General features: G+C 32.6%; 2 protein-coding genes across 4 annotated transcripts in view; both read left to right on the forward strand.

Moving 5' to 3' along the window:
- The first annotated feature begins 251 nt into the window (after positions 1–251).
- Positions 252–5,132, forward strand: LOC113783770 (phosphoserine phosphatase, chloroplastic-like). Of its 3 annotated transcripts, none has more exons than XM_027329978.1 (8): positions 252–599; positions 1,657–1,888; positions 2,039–2,171; positions 2,249–2,356; positions 3,062–3,155; positions 3,521–3,670; positions 3,748–3,801; positions 4,223–5,132. In XM_027329978.1, the coding sequence occupies exons 2-8, from the start codon at positions 1,666–1,668 to the stop codon at positions 4,346–4,348; spliced, it is 888 nt and encodes a 295-aa protein (XP_027185779.1). In that variant the 5' UTR covers positions 252–599; positions 1,657–1,665; the 3' UTR covers positions 4,349–5,132. The 3 variants fall into 3 exon arrangements, with proteins under 3 accessions (XP_027185779.1, XP_027185781.1, XP_027185780.1); XM_027329980.1 differs by having other exon boundaries at positions 2,096–2,171; XM_027329979.1 differs by having other exon boundaries at positions 252–594.
- The window catches only part of LOC113782406 (phosphoserine phosphatase, chloroplastic-like), a 19,117-nt gene continuing 10,469 nt past the window's right edge, over positions 4,648–13,295 (forward strand). The window contains exon 1 of the mRNA XM_027328300.1: positions 4,648–4,770. Coding sequence (XP_027184101.1) covers positions 4,648–4,770 — 123 coding nt within the window. The remainder of the gene's footprint in view (positions 4,771–13,295) is intronic.

The following is a 13,295-nucleotide window of genomic DNA, read 5'->3' on the forward strand; positions in this document are numbered from 1 at the left end:
AAATCAGTTTTTTTTTATAAATGAATTCGGTTAACCGAATTCATTACCATTTTCGAATTCGAAATCAGTTGCGAAATGAATTCGGTTATAGTCAATTCGAAATTGAAAGCCCTTTAAATTTCTATAAGTCAAATAACCGAATTCATCGAATTCAACTAACCAAATTATCGAATTTGTACTGTTTGTTCACCCCTATCCTATCAATCTGACCTGGTCCATTCTTTTTCCCACCCAATCTTTTAGCCATTTAAACTCTAAAAACTTTTTCCCAAAAATTCTCTCTTAGCTTCAGATTTTTAGAAACCCGGCTCCCATCCAAAAAACAAGAGACAAAACCGAAAGAAAAATTTCACCCGGATCATTAGCCATTTAAACTGTCAAAACATTTTCCTAAAAATTCTCTCTTAACTTCACAGATTTTTAGAAACCGGATCCCATTCAAAAACCAAGCGAGAAAACCGAGAGAAAAAGATAAGAAAACATAAAAAAAAAGGAAAAGAAGAGCAAAAGACAGAGGGCGGAGGAAGTTGCCGCCATCGCCGTCATTGTCGCCGCAAACCCAACCACCACCACGACCGTGGAATCTGCTTGAAGGCACTGTAAAAATTCCTCAACTCTCTTTGCTTCTACCATGTTGTTTTGTGAAAATGCTACGTCATGTGTCTTCTTGCTCTTAAATTTCTGAAGTTGGTATTTTTTGAGATCTGAATTTCTTGTGACTGGGGTTGGACTAAATCTTATTTTCCTGCCAAAATACGGGCTGGATTAGTTCCTGATATATTAGAATATGTTGAACTTCTGTTATGTCTATAATCTGTTTCTGGAAATGCTTAAGTGAAAATTTGAGCTAAAGGTATGAATTTCCTGAATTTGGAGAGGATGATTCCACCAGTCCAAAGCTGGTCGGAGTTTGGGATTTCACCGTCTGAGATTTCGCCGGTGAGCAGACCTCACCAACCTACAGTAGTAGGAGTGTAAACGAGTGTAATTTGCTTTCCTCATTGGGCCAACAATTATAGTCATTAATTATCGTTTTCTTTTCATGCCCTGAAATCGGGCACAACATAACTGTACCTGCCCTTTGGTATTCTCACTCGTTATTGTTTCAGGAAATCTTTAGTGGGTAGACCTTTGTTTTCCAATTTTTTTTTTTTCGTTTTACTTCGCCTGCTTGCTACATATATGATGCTTGTATTGGTTGGGCTTCAGATCTTGGAGTAAAAGTATAGAGATTTGATTTAATTGTCTTTGACTGCAATTTCTGATCTTGCTCCGTCGAAGTTATTTTGTTATTTTTGGTTGGTTATTGAATGATTGAAGGCCTATCTATGATCTAAGAGTGGTTGGAAGCTAAATTTATATGCAATCTGTATGAAAACTTATAGTATTGATTCTTGTAGCCGCCTGTACAAGTTCATGTGGAAATGGAGTTTCCTTCATTATTGAATTAACTTCTTTAAAGCTCGCGTTTTGCTACATTTTGGATATGATCTGCATCCCTTCTTTCCGCTTTTTAGTGCTACACTTCACTATATACTAATGGTTATTGTGTTTAGTTGAATTTTAATGCAAATTATTGATGAATTTTATGATTGTCAGTATGGATTTTTGGCATTGAAAGTGATATAACATGTTCTTAATTTTGGCTACAATCAGGGAGCTTTGATGGAGGGATTAATTAGTGCACAATTGAACCCAATTCGCACCTATTCTACACAAGAAAGTTTTGTTTTTTCCCCCACATTTTCTCTAAGGATAAAGACAATTGGTTTTGGTAATAAATTTAAGGCAATGAGAAATCTTAAATCATACACTTCAATCAATGCTTCGGTTCAGCCATTGGAGGCCTCAAAAGAGGACCAATTTAACAAAGCATTGCCGTCAAAAGGTAATTTTCAAGGTCTGAGAAAAACTTTATTTCTTGTATGTAATGTATAAAATATAATGACAAATTAGAATTAATACTATGTACGAATGAAGACAAGGATGAGTTTTAATTGGTGATATGTCTAATTGATGTATCCTTTAAATTTGTAAGAGGTCCTTGAGTTGTGGCGCAATGCTGATGCTGTATGCTTTGACGTGGATAGTACAGTATGCCTAGATGAGGGCATTGATGAACTTGCTGAGTTTTGCGGAGCTGGAAAGGCTGTTGCAGAATGGACTGCTAGGTGATATGCCTTCGATAGACATTTTTTTAGATGTGCATAGAATTGAGTTTTTGATCTGATTATGTGCTGATTACTAGGGCAATGAGTGGTTCTATTCCTTTTGAGGATGCCTTGGCTGCAAGATTGTCTCTGTTTAATCCTTCAATAGCACAAGTCCAAGATTTCCTTGAAAAGAGACCTCCAAGGTAAGAAACTATATTCAGTAGCGAGAAGTTTATGCTAGAATTGCTTCAGTTCTTTTGACAGTTAATGAGGCCTATGTGCATCATCTACTATCTTTAACAATTCAATGTAAGTTCCAAATGCTTTGGACATCATCACGTGTAGAGAAGTGAAATACAGACATAAACCTCCAAAAAAAGACACTGTGCTTGTTTTATCTCTCAATCTTGTGCACAGTCAATCAGTTTTCATCATTACTACAGTGCAATTTTGTAAACTAAAATGGTGAAGTTTAGTTGTGAATGACTTGACTACAACCATGTAAAGTTGCATCTTGTAGTTGTTTCAATTTGGATTACGATTATGAGTTACACATCTTTGGCATGCAAAATTTGCATTTTAACAAGATCTAGTATTAGGATGTGCATATCAGACCTTTCAGAATGCCTGCCATCTTGAAGGTGTGCTCTTCTGATTGCACACAAAACCCTGATTCAAGTGAAATAATTAAGAAACAATTAGGTTTATGCAACTACTCTATTTGGACAATGTCTTGTCTTTTGAGTGTTTGCATCTGCCGTTGTTTTGTATATAATATGCAGTATGTATTGTTATATAGCATGGAACTTTACACGAAACTAAACCATTTAGTGTTTTTCAAGCCATAGCTGATCTGTATTTTCCAAGTAATGAAAATGTCTGGGTTAATTGATTTACTTGGTTTGCAGAATTTCTCGTGGGATTGATGAGTTAGTCAAGAAGATGAAGGCTAGAAACACTGATGTTTATCTGATCTCTGGAGGATTTCGCCAAATGATCAATGTATATGCTTCTCTATGAGTGGCTTTTGATATATCTTTTCTTCTTCATATCCAGATAACAATTGAGGCTGGGAGTCCTTGGATCAATTTTCCATTGTGTCTAGATGCCCATTAGCATACTATAGTCATTATTGATGTTGATTAAATATTCTCTGAATTGATGGTTCAAATATTGGCTAAAAAATTGAGGTTCAGTAACCTGATTTTTATGCTACACTGCTTCCAAGTTGATACTTTTCCTGCATCAATATTACCTGTTTTAACAGTTCCTTGCTTTGAATCCCTAAAAGAATCACACATGTTTCATATGGAAGCATACTTTGTGCTTGAAACTGTGTCAAAGTTCTAACTGCTACAGTTTAACAGCCTGTTGCATCAATTCTTGGTATTCCCGTTGACCACATTTTTGCCAATCAACTTCTTTTCGGAAGTGCTGGAGAGTTTTTGGGGTTTGATACAGATGAGCCAACGTCTAGGAGTGGAGGAAAAGCTATTGCTGTTCAGCAGATAAGGAAGGTAAGTTGAACTCTTAGTAGTTGTTTGTTGTGTATTGGTTTTTAGAATATTGACCAAATACTTGATAATGTTATCAGGCTAATGGATATAAATCGCTGGTCATGATTGGAGATGGTGCAACTGATCTTGTGGTAAAAAAGTGTTCATCTTGTCTAGTTTGGTGACCACTACATCTACGGAATACAACCAACCCAAGGAAAAAAAAATCAAGAAGTAAATCCCAACGAGAGCTTTTTCTACTACATGTTAACTTGAGTTTAACATGGTCCAATATCTAGAATCTAATAACTGACTTATCTAAAGTCTGCATACAGTAATAGCAGGACATAAAGATTTAGACCTCAAACTTGGTAAATCCATGGAGGAATTGATTCCATACATTGACTTTAATTGCTTCAAAGTAGACTATAGTGGCTATCTTAAAACCTGTTCAAGCTTCATACATTATTAATATCATTCTAAGTTTTGGCCCAAAAATGCATCTAAATTGAATAAATGAAGAGCTTTTACTCTCATGTTGCTCGCAGAATTTATACTCCTTTCTACTTGTAGGCTCGCAAACCAGGAGGTGCCGACTTATTTATATGCTATGCTGGGGTTCAGCTTCGAGAAGCTGTTGCAGCTAAAGCTGATTGGCTGGTGTTCAATTTTAAGGACTTGATTGATAGCCTGGAGTAGCATGCACCCATTTTTCTTGATTGATACCTTTTTTCTGTTTCCTTTTGGGTGGTGGTTCTCTTTCTTTCCCTTTACTATTATTGATTTTTTGGGGGTACTAGAGTTCTATGGGTTATAACTACCATGCTTCCAAAAATCTTCTGCATCAGTATATGTATTCTTTGACTAACATTTTATGTATGTAATTTGTGAAAATGACAGTCCTCAGGCACTTGCCCTCAATAAGCAACTTGAAAGCCTTGTTGATGTCATCAAGTTTGACCTCATGAGTGACAAACAAATCCAGCTGAAGTTCACGGATGTGTGTTCAAAGATTTAAGCAAAATCTGGGAGAGATTCATGTCTTTGATGTTTGTCATTTTGGAACAGGTGAAAAACAACAATGTGGTAAAAGCCTTGCAAATCTACAGTACATTATCCAGGTAACGTTTTGCAAGCATTGGGAATCAAGATTTGGCTTGAGACCACCCTATTGGACTCCTGTGACGGTTTTCCTGCTATGAGCGCTCACCAGGTAATTGAGGATCAGCTGCGAATCTGGCTTCACTCTTAATACAACCGTCTTGCCCATTCCTGATGATAGATTGTACATAGAATCTCATTTAGTAGCAGCTAACAGCAATGAAATAACTGAAAAACTCGAACTAGCTTAGTACTGGTAGTCAAATCACAAATGTTTAAACCATGAAAGCATACTCTTTAATCACAAAAGATAGAGTGGACCTATGTTAGCTGATTAAGAATACTGTTATAGTACTTAAATCATCAAATCATTATATCACCATATTCTCTCCTCCATTAATTCTAATACAAATCTTCCAAGTGTTACTTTGGCTGATAGATCAAGTACTTTGATTGTGGTTTTTGGTGTAACTATTCCTACAACCTCTATTTCTGTATACTCAGTCTTACACTTGTCTAATTTTTCTTTTAATCAACTCTCAGTCAATAAAATTACAAGAGCTCTTAAGTGCTTTGTCTTATCCTTCTCTGAATATTGTATTTATTAGGATCGGAAAATTTTGGTAGAGGATGTGAGTTTGGTAGCCTTTATAGACTTGAAACTTTGAAAATGTCAAAACCTGTTACATGTTTGTTCATCATGACACCTCTTGAAGTTTACTGTCATTTGGGTGATCTATCTCTACCAACTTTGAAGAAATTGTTTTCAAATTTTCAAGATTTATATAGTGAGATACGTCAATTTGTGAAGTATCTCTGTTTGCCTTATTTGCCTAGGTCAATAAATAGGTTGCATACCCTTTTGAATTAGTGAACTCTAATATTTGGGATTATTGTCCAATAGCATCTAAGTCTAGTTTTAAATATTGTGTCACTTTAATTGATGATTACTCTCGTATTACTTGATTATATTTAATGAAAATTCATTTAGATTTATCCAATGTTTGTTGTTCCATACTGAAATAAGAACACAATGTAATATGTCTATGCGCATTTAGCAAGTTGATAATAAAAGAATACTTTTATAAGCTTTTTAATCTATATAAGTAAGAAAATGGAATTCTAAACCAATATTCATGTCTTGATATAACACCATAAAATGGTGTTATTAAAAATAAATAGGCACTTACTAAAAATTGCTAGAGCCAAGTTATTTCACATTTTCACCTAAACGTTCCTAACTAGATTTGGGCAGATGCTACTTGACCAACTTGCTTTTTAATTAATTTCATGAATCTGTACTTGCTAGTGAGATATCGTATTCAGTTTTGCTTCCACCTAAACGTTCCTATATAGATTTCGGCAGATCTTATTTCACCAACTTACTTTTTAATTAATTTCACGAATCTGTACTTGTTATTGAGATATCGTATTCAGTTTTGCTTTCGAACCTAATCTTTATTCCATTCTGAGTCGTGTATATTTTGATGTCTTTGTTTTGTTCATGACATCCATTCCAAGCGTCTAAATTAAGTGAATGTACTACTTGTTTTGTTCATGACATCCGTCCCCAAGCGTCTCAATTAAATCCAAGTTCCCTAGTACTCTTATACTAGTGTGAATAACCATGCTACGCATGGTGCTAATTAGGGGTGCAAACGAATCAAGACAAATTGAGTTTTGATCCAATTGGGTCGAATCTCAACCTAGGTTTATGAACCTCAAATTCGAGTTCGACCTTGACAAACTCAAAATATAAAACTCGAGCTCGAACTCAACTCAAATTGAGTTTGAACTTGAGCTTAAAAAATAAAAAGATAATTATTTTATTTTAAAAAAATAAATAAATAATAATTTTTCTTAACAAATAATAAAATATTAGGGATATATATGTAATTTTACTATTAAAATAATATATATATATATATATAATTGAACTCGAGTTGGTTTGCTAGTTAATGAATTTAGTATTTTTGAATTCGAGTTTGAATTTGACTTGGTTAGTTCGAGCTCGAACTTGAACCACTCGCGATTGATTTGATTCGTTTGCACCTCTAATGCTGACATTATTGAAAGAAATAAAAAGAGAGGTTGGATTAAAAAAAGTACAATTAATCAAAATCTAAGATTTGTCTAGCATTAGTTTAAAGTATGATAAAATGTGTATATCATTCAAGAACTATGTTTTTGCAAAAGATGAATCCTGAAATAATAATAAAAATTTATATTAGAAAATGAATGACATATGGAAATGAATGTAATCACATGTTTTATTGATATCAAAATGAAATACTTATAAACATTATGCATTCGATTTGATAATCTTGTATGAAAGTGTAAACAAATTTCACACCAATTAACTTTTAGCTCGAAGGGTAATATTGGTGGTTTAATTGACACTATTGAATTTTTGTGGAGTTCATACTACAAAAGAATGTTCAGCGAGACTTGTTTTTCTTGGAAGTGAACTTGCTACACATTTTGAAGTATTTCAGTGGGGTCACTATGGTGTATACTTCGTTTTGTAATCAGTTGTTTTCTCCTTTGTAATATTGCAAGTTTAGAATTGAGACGTCATTGAAATGCTTGTAGATGGACTTCGTCAATGGTGAAAGTAAAACACGTAGTCTTGTTTTTTTCTTTTTCTTCTCACTGTATTTAGTTTGTGTAGATGACAAATAAAAATGGATTAGTGGTCGTCAGTCTTGTGAATAATTATGAGAATAAATTACGTTATGACATTAAGATGCGTAAAATTATGAAAATTATAGGGATTGTAATTCAAATGGGCTCCTAAATTTTGGATATATAATTTTCATAGTGGTGAGGTTTTTAAATTATCAGTTAGTTATTATTATTAGTCGTGTGTGTAGTGTTAGACGGGATTTGGAATTTGAAGATGTGATTTTGCAGGGTGATTATTATCCGTTAGTTTGCATAGGTGATTATTATTCTTTACTTAAAATTTTGGACTTTTGATTTTGTGGGTTAGTGGGTCATTAGTTAATTAAAATTTTGGAATTTTGATTTTGTAGATTAATGGATCATGTGAATTGGAAAGTGGAAAGTGATAAGGAGACGCAATAAGGATTATTGAATCAAAATAAATCTAAAATTATAGTAAAAAGGAAATTCAAATTGAAATTAAAATTTTTGACGCTTATGAAGGATCCTCGTAAAAAACCTGCTTTCTAATACATATAAACTAGTGTGATTATCCATACTATGCATGGTGCTGGCATTATTGAAAGAAATTAAAAGAGATGATGAATTAAAAAAAAGTAAAAAAAATGCTATCAACATAATCAAAATCTAAGATTTGTATAACAATAGTTCAAAATATGATAAAATGTGTACATCATTTAAGAATTGCGTTTTGTGGAAGATAGATCTTGAAATAATAATAGAAATTTATATTAGAAATTGAATGATATGGATAGAAATGAATGTAATTTCATGTTTTATTTGATTTCAAAATAAAATATTTATAAACATTATGCATTCGATTTGATAATTTTATACGAAGGTGCGAATTTTTTTCACACCAATCAACCTTTAGTATAAAATTTAATATTGGTGGTTTAATTGACACTATTGAATTTTTGTGGAGTTCATATCACAAAAGAATGTTCAATGAGATTTGTCTTTCTTGAAAGTGAACTTGTTGAACCTAATTTTGAAATATTTCAGTAAGATTATTACAATAAAAGGTTTCGTTTTGTGATTAGTTGTTTTCTCCTTTGCTTTGCAAATTTGAAATTGAGACATAGTTAAAATACTTGTAGGATGATACACAGTCTTTTTTTTTTCTTTCACTATATTTGGTTTGTGTAGATGACAAATAAAAATGAATTAATATTGATAGTTTAATTGACTATGTTGAATTTTATAGAATTCATACTACAAAAGAATGTTCGGTGAGATTTGTTTTTCTATGCGTGTGAAGGCTCCTTGTAAGAAATCTGCCTTCAAATGTATATGTATAAATATAGATAAAGACTGTAGGGTTAGTCGCGCACACTCCGCTTGCTAGTGCTAGACGGATTTGGGGCAGGGATGGTCATTAGGTCGACCGTCCCTGAGCAGTCCTCTCACAAAAGAAAATGAGAGGATTGCAATGGACCACGTATATTGGGAGCAGCAGCAAAGGAAAACGACATAGTTTCACTAAGTGGGCAGAATAAAAAAAGTTAAAAATGTATTGAAACTCTAACGGTGTCCATTTGGGGCAAACGGACTGATTCAAAATTCAAATATCAAATGCAAAATTTTGAATCAACCACATAAAATGAAAAGAAAAAAGTTGGGAAAGCATGGATTCATTCTTTGTACACCAAAATAAGTCTTGCTATCTCTACGGATATTTGCCAAAAATAATTGAGAGATAAAATGCAAACATTGAAGTGGGAGGAGAAATTTAGGGCACGTTTATGTGAAGAAAAAAGGAGGCCAAATCTATTGAGAGGAAGCCAAGCTCGTGAGGCATTTTGAGTGAAGATGGAAGGACCAATTTATCTTTGTAGACATCTTTGGAAGGGAATGCAACAATTGAATGAGGTTAAAAATTGTTAGGACAATTTCTCTACATTCTTTCCAGGGCAGGCAGCAAAGTAGAAGGGAATAGAGGAAATACATTTACAGCAGTCTCCAGTTTTGTTGAACAACTGAGTAACAGCAATTGTGCCATCCAACGTTGGTGAAACATAATGCCCCAATTCGACGAAGGTAATGTCACTGAACTATTTCCTGAACTATATCTAATGATTTGTCACCTAAGGTATATAGATATAGTAAGAGCCAACTTGGGGGAGGTATATACAAGGAACTTATGCATGCCAAGTGTTTGTAAATTTGACTTAATAGACGAATTAAATGATTTGGAAAGTTTATCAGCATATAAAATAACAAGAAGAGTATGAAGGTAATCATTACTTGCTTTTTTCATTCTTGTTGTAGGATAGCAGTGATACCATACAGTTTAGAATGTATTACTGGCTGTGGATGGGCGTTCACATCATAGTAAACAAACACATACAAAGATAAAATATAAGTAAAGTGAGTCATTGTAAATTACACGAATGAAATAAGGAGTACAACAAAATTCTACCAGGATTACAAGGTATTTGAGTGATTGTGGTTAGTTATACTTTTTGATAGCAATTTTTTTTTTTGAGATAAATTACTGATAGTTGAGAAATACTTTCATGTATCTCTAAAGAAGGATTCTTCTAAAATTATGAGATATTTGAGTGATTATGGCTAACTATACTTCTTGATATCAAATATATTTTAAGATAAACTGCTGATAGTTGAGGATGCAGGACCTAGACGGTTGCCAGTAACAACTGTTTGGAATGATGTAATATTTTTTGAACAATGCGTAACTTTATATGAACTACTTGTAAAATTTAACAACAGAGATGAATTCCTTATACTATATAAGAACGAGTTTAGAACTAGATTTCAACAGCAGGGGTGAGGCTATTTTGGGAATGTGAGAGTGTTTGAAGAGTTATTGGAACATTAAGTACAAGTCATTATAGCTTTACTTTCACTATAATTACTTATATAACCTTTCAGACATTTAAGGTTAGGGACATGTGTTACAATGTTTGGTGCCAAATTGAGTATCAAGTACAACTGAATAAAGCTTGTGTTTTGATAGAATTACATAAAAGTCCTTTTAATCATTTATTATACTAACATCCAAACCTTCCAATTTCCTAAAACCTTTCTCGTCCGTTAAAGAATTAATTGGATGTTTACATGATTGGATTTTAATTACAATTAATTAACTTAATTATTATCTGAACAATCATTATCATATTTATGTCCCCATGTTTAGATATACCCTTTCTTCTTTTTCAGTTTCACCTCTTTGGTTTTATTATGGCTATTAAATATTTGGTGGAATGCGTAGCTTTTCCTTTAAATTGATGTGAGTTCTTTGGGTTTGTCTTCTTCGATTGTAGTTTTTTTTTTTCTGATAATTGGTTTATTCAAGAATTCCATATAGTTTGTTTTTGATACTTCTAATTCCAAAAACTGACTAATTGTATTGTTTTCCTTAGTAGATCCCAGAGATTCTGTCTCTGGTCAAAGTACAATTTGAGATAATGTTGTCACTTTCTAAAATAATCAGAAAAACAATTTGATCATCTTCTCCTCCTCGACCAAGGTATTATCTTTTTATTTAAGTCAGATAACGTGTTATTTCTCATGAACTTTCTCCTATTGTTCTTGACTCCATGGATCTGTTGACTACATTCCAGCAGTTATAATTCATGTAGTTATTTTTTCATGTAATATGATTTGGAATTCAACTTGTGTTTATTTTAACTGGGAATTTTATGATTGTAAAATTTATTAACTTAGAATTTTGTTCTTCATTGAAACTAAAAAAGAAAATTAATCATGCTACATAGTACTAAGATGTCATTTGCACTCTATTTGCTTTCCATGTTATGATCTCGTTCTTGTATTATACTGTTTATATAGTTTCAAATACAAAAAATTTGCTTTTTTATGCTATCTAAAAGAATTTGTAATGGAACTTGATGAGTTTAAATGCTTTAGCTACAGCACCATTTTGATTGCATTGTATTAATTCATTTACTCATAATTGTATGTTGTACAATGATAAATAATGTTTCTTGATTTGATTGAAGCAACTATTATCCATAGTTCAAACGAGTCAATTAAGTAGAGATGTTATATTGAATACTTATACAAGTAAACATTGGAAAATATCATTAAGCAGTTTCTACCTATAGTTTGCAATTCGAATTCATATGAGAAATTTCTTTTGATTTTAGTTACCATTTTCTACAATTTCAAATTTAGAAAATATTATTTGCACCAATTTTTTATAATCAAGATAGTTTCAATTCAGATCTTTAACAATTATGCAGATTTGAACTTATTTATGAGATTATATAGAAATGCCCCTAGCAAAAAACACCAAATCTGAATAGTTACTACAAAACTTTGAAAAAGACCACTTAAGTTTCTTATCTATCTATCATTTTTGGGCATTATTATCTCTGTAAGAAACATGTGATTAAGTCGTATTATACCCACCAAATTATATAAATAGTTAGTCAAAAATAAAATTATTTTAGATTAGATTGGATGCAAAGTGATTGATGGATAAATTTGACTTGATAATTCAGGTTGAGCTTAAGTCGAGGGAGAAATCAGAAGCATTGCTTGAGGGATTTTTCACGAACATATATAGATTCGAGAGATGAAAGGTCCAATTGATACTTTAAAATGTTTTATCATCTTGGATAAGTTTTAGAAGAGACCTTTGGATACTTTTCAATTGCACTTCAAACATTCTTACATTTTCAAACTACCCTTATCTTTGTAGTTGAAATTCAAACATAACCTTTGATCACAACGGATTCTTATATAGTATAACGATAAGGATGTCTCATTGCACATTATTTTTATTGACTCACTATGTAACTTATGATTTTTCTATTAAAATCACATGATAAAATCATCATACTTCAGTTCCTATACTACAAAATATTAAACAATAATTATTAATTATCTTGAATCACAAGCACCAAATTCCGGCGCGTCGCGCGAGCTGTCCCTCCAGTATTGCATGATGAGGATCCAACATGACAGTAACACAATTCACACCTCTGTTGTTAGAATGTACAGCAGAGAAAATTACCATAGAATTTACAAAATATTCAAAGAAGTTACATTCGTGTCAAAGAACGGTTGAACTGGCAAACCGTCCTTGCCCCGTGTCGGCGTAGTTAATAAATACTCCATGAATCTCTAATTAAGTGGGTTTCCTGAATATGGTTTGGCATCTATATACGTAGAGAATCGTATTTGAGTGGAAAATAATAAAAAAAAAGGAATAGTGGGTATAGGGGGGAGTGAACTGCACACTTTATTAATTAAACATTGCTGGTTGCTACTTCTTGTTAGAAATTTGGTATATATTCGTGCAATAGTAGTGAATTAATTAAAGAGAATTTCTTTTAAACTTGGTTAGTATAAGTACAGATTGTAGATATATGTGTTACGCTACGTACATATTATTTTGCTAAACTTACCTAGTGAAAGAAATTGGTTGCAATTTAGTGTGCCTTGACATCATGTTAGAGAAGTATTATTTTATGTGAATAAATTGTAACAATGGATTCAGATTGTGATAGTGTTGTAAAATGGTTTCAGACGAGAGGTTTTTGGAAGAAGTTGTTGCGCAGAAATATAGTGTCATCAGTCAATGTACCGAGGGAATACAAGAAGTAACTGCTGCGGAACAAGAATTTTTCATAAAGGCTACAAAATGGTGAAAGTTGGTGAGATCTGAAACAGAGATACACTCAATCGAATTGGACTAAATCACATAGGTAAGAATATTGCAAATTTATCACAATATTTGGCTTGTTTTGTGACTGAAGGAGGATGAACTTACTTGCATGGTTTTGTTTGTACAACTTGTTTAAGATGATGTGACATAAATAATGAAATTGAAACTCTGACGAAAACTCCTAAACAAGGAAACTGTGGGTAA

Source organism: Coffea eugenioides, chromosome 9 (genome assembly GCF_003713205.1).
Source record: "Coffea eugenioides isolate CCC68of chromosome 9, Ceug_1.0, whole genome shotgun sequence".
Taxonomy (NCBI): domain Eukaryota; kingdom Viridiplantae; phylum Streptophyta; class Magnoliopsida; order Gentianales; family Rubiaceae; genus Coffea; species Coffea eugenioides.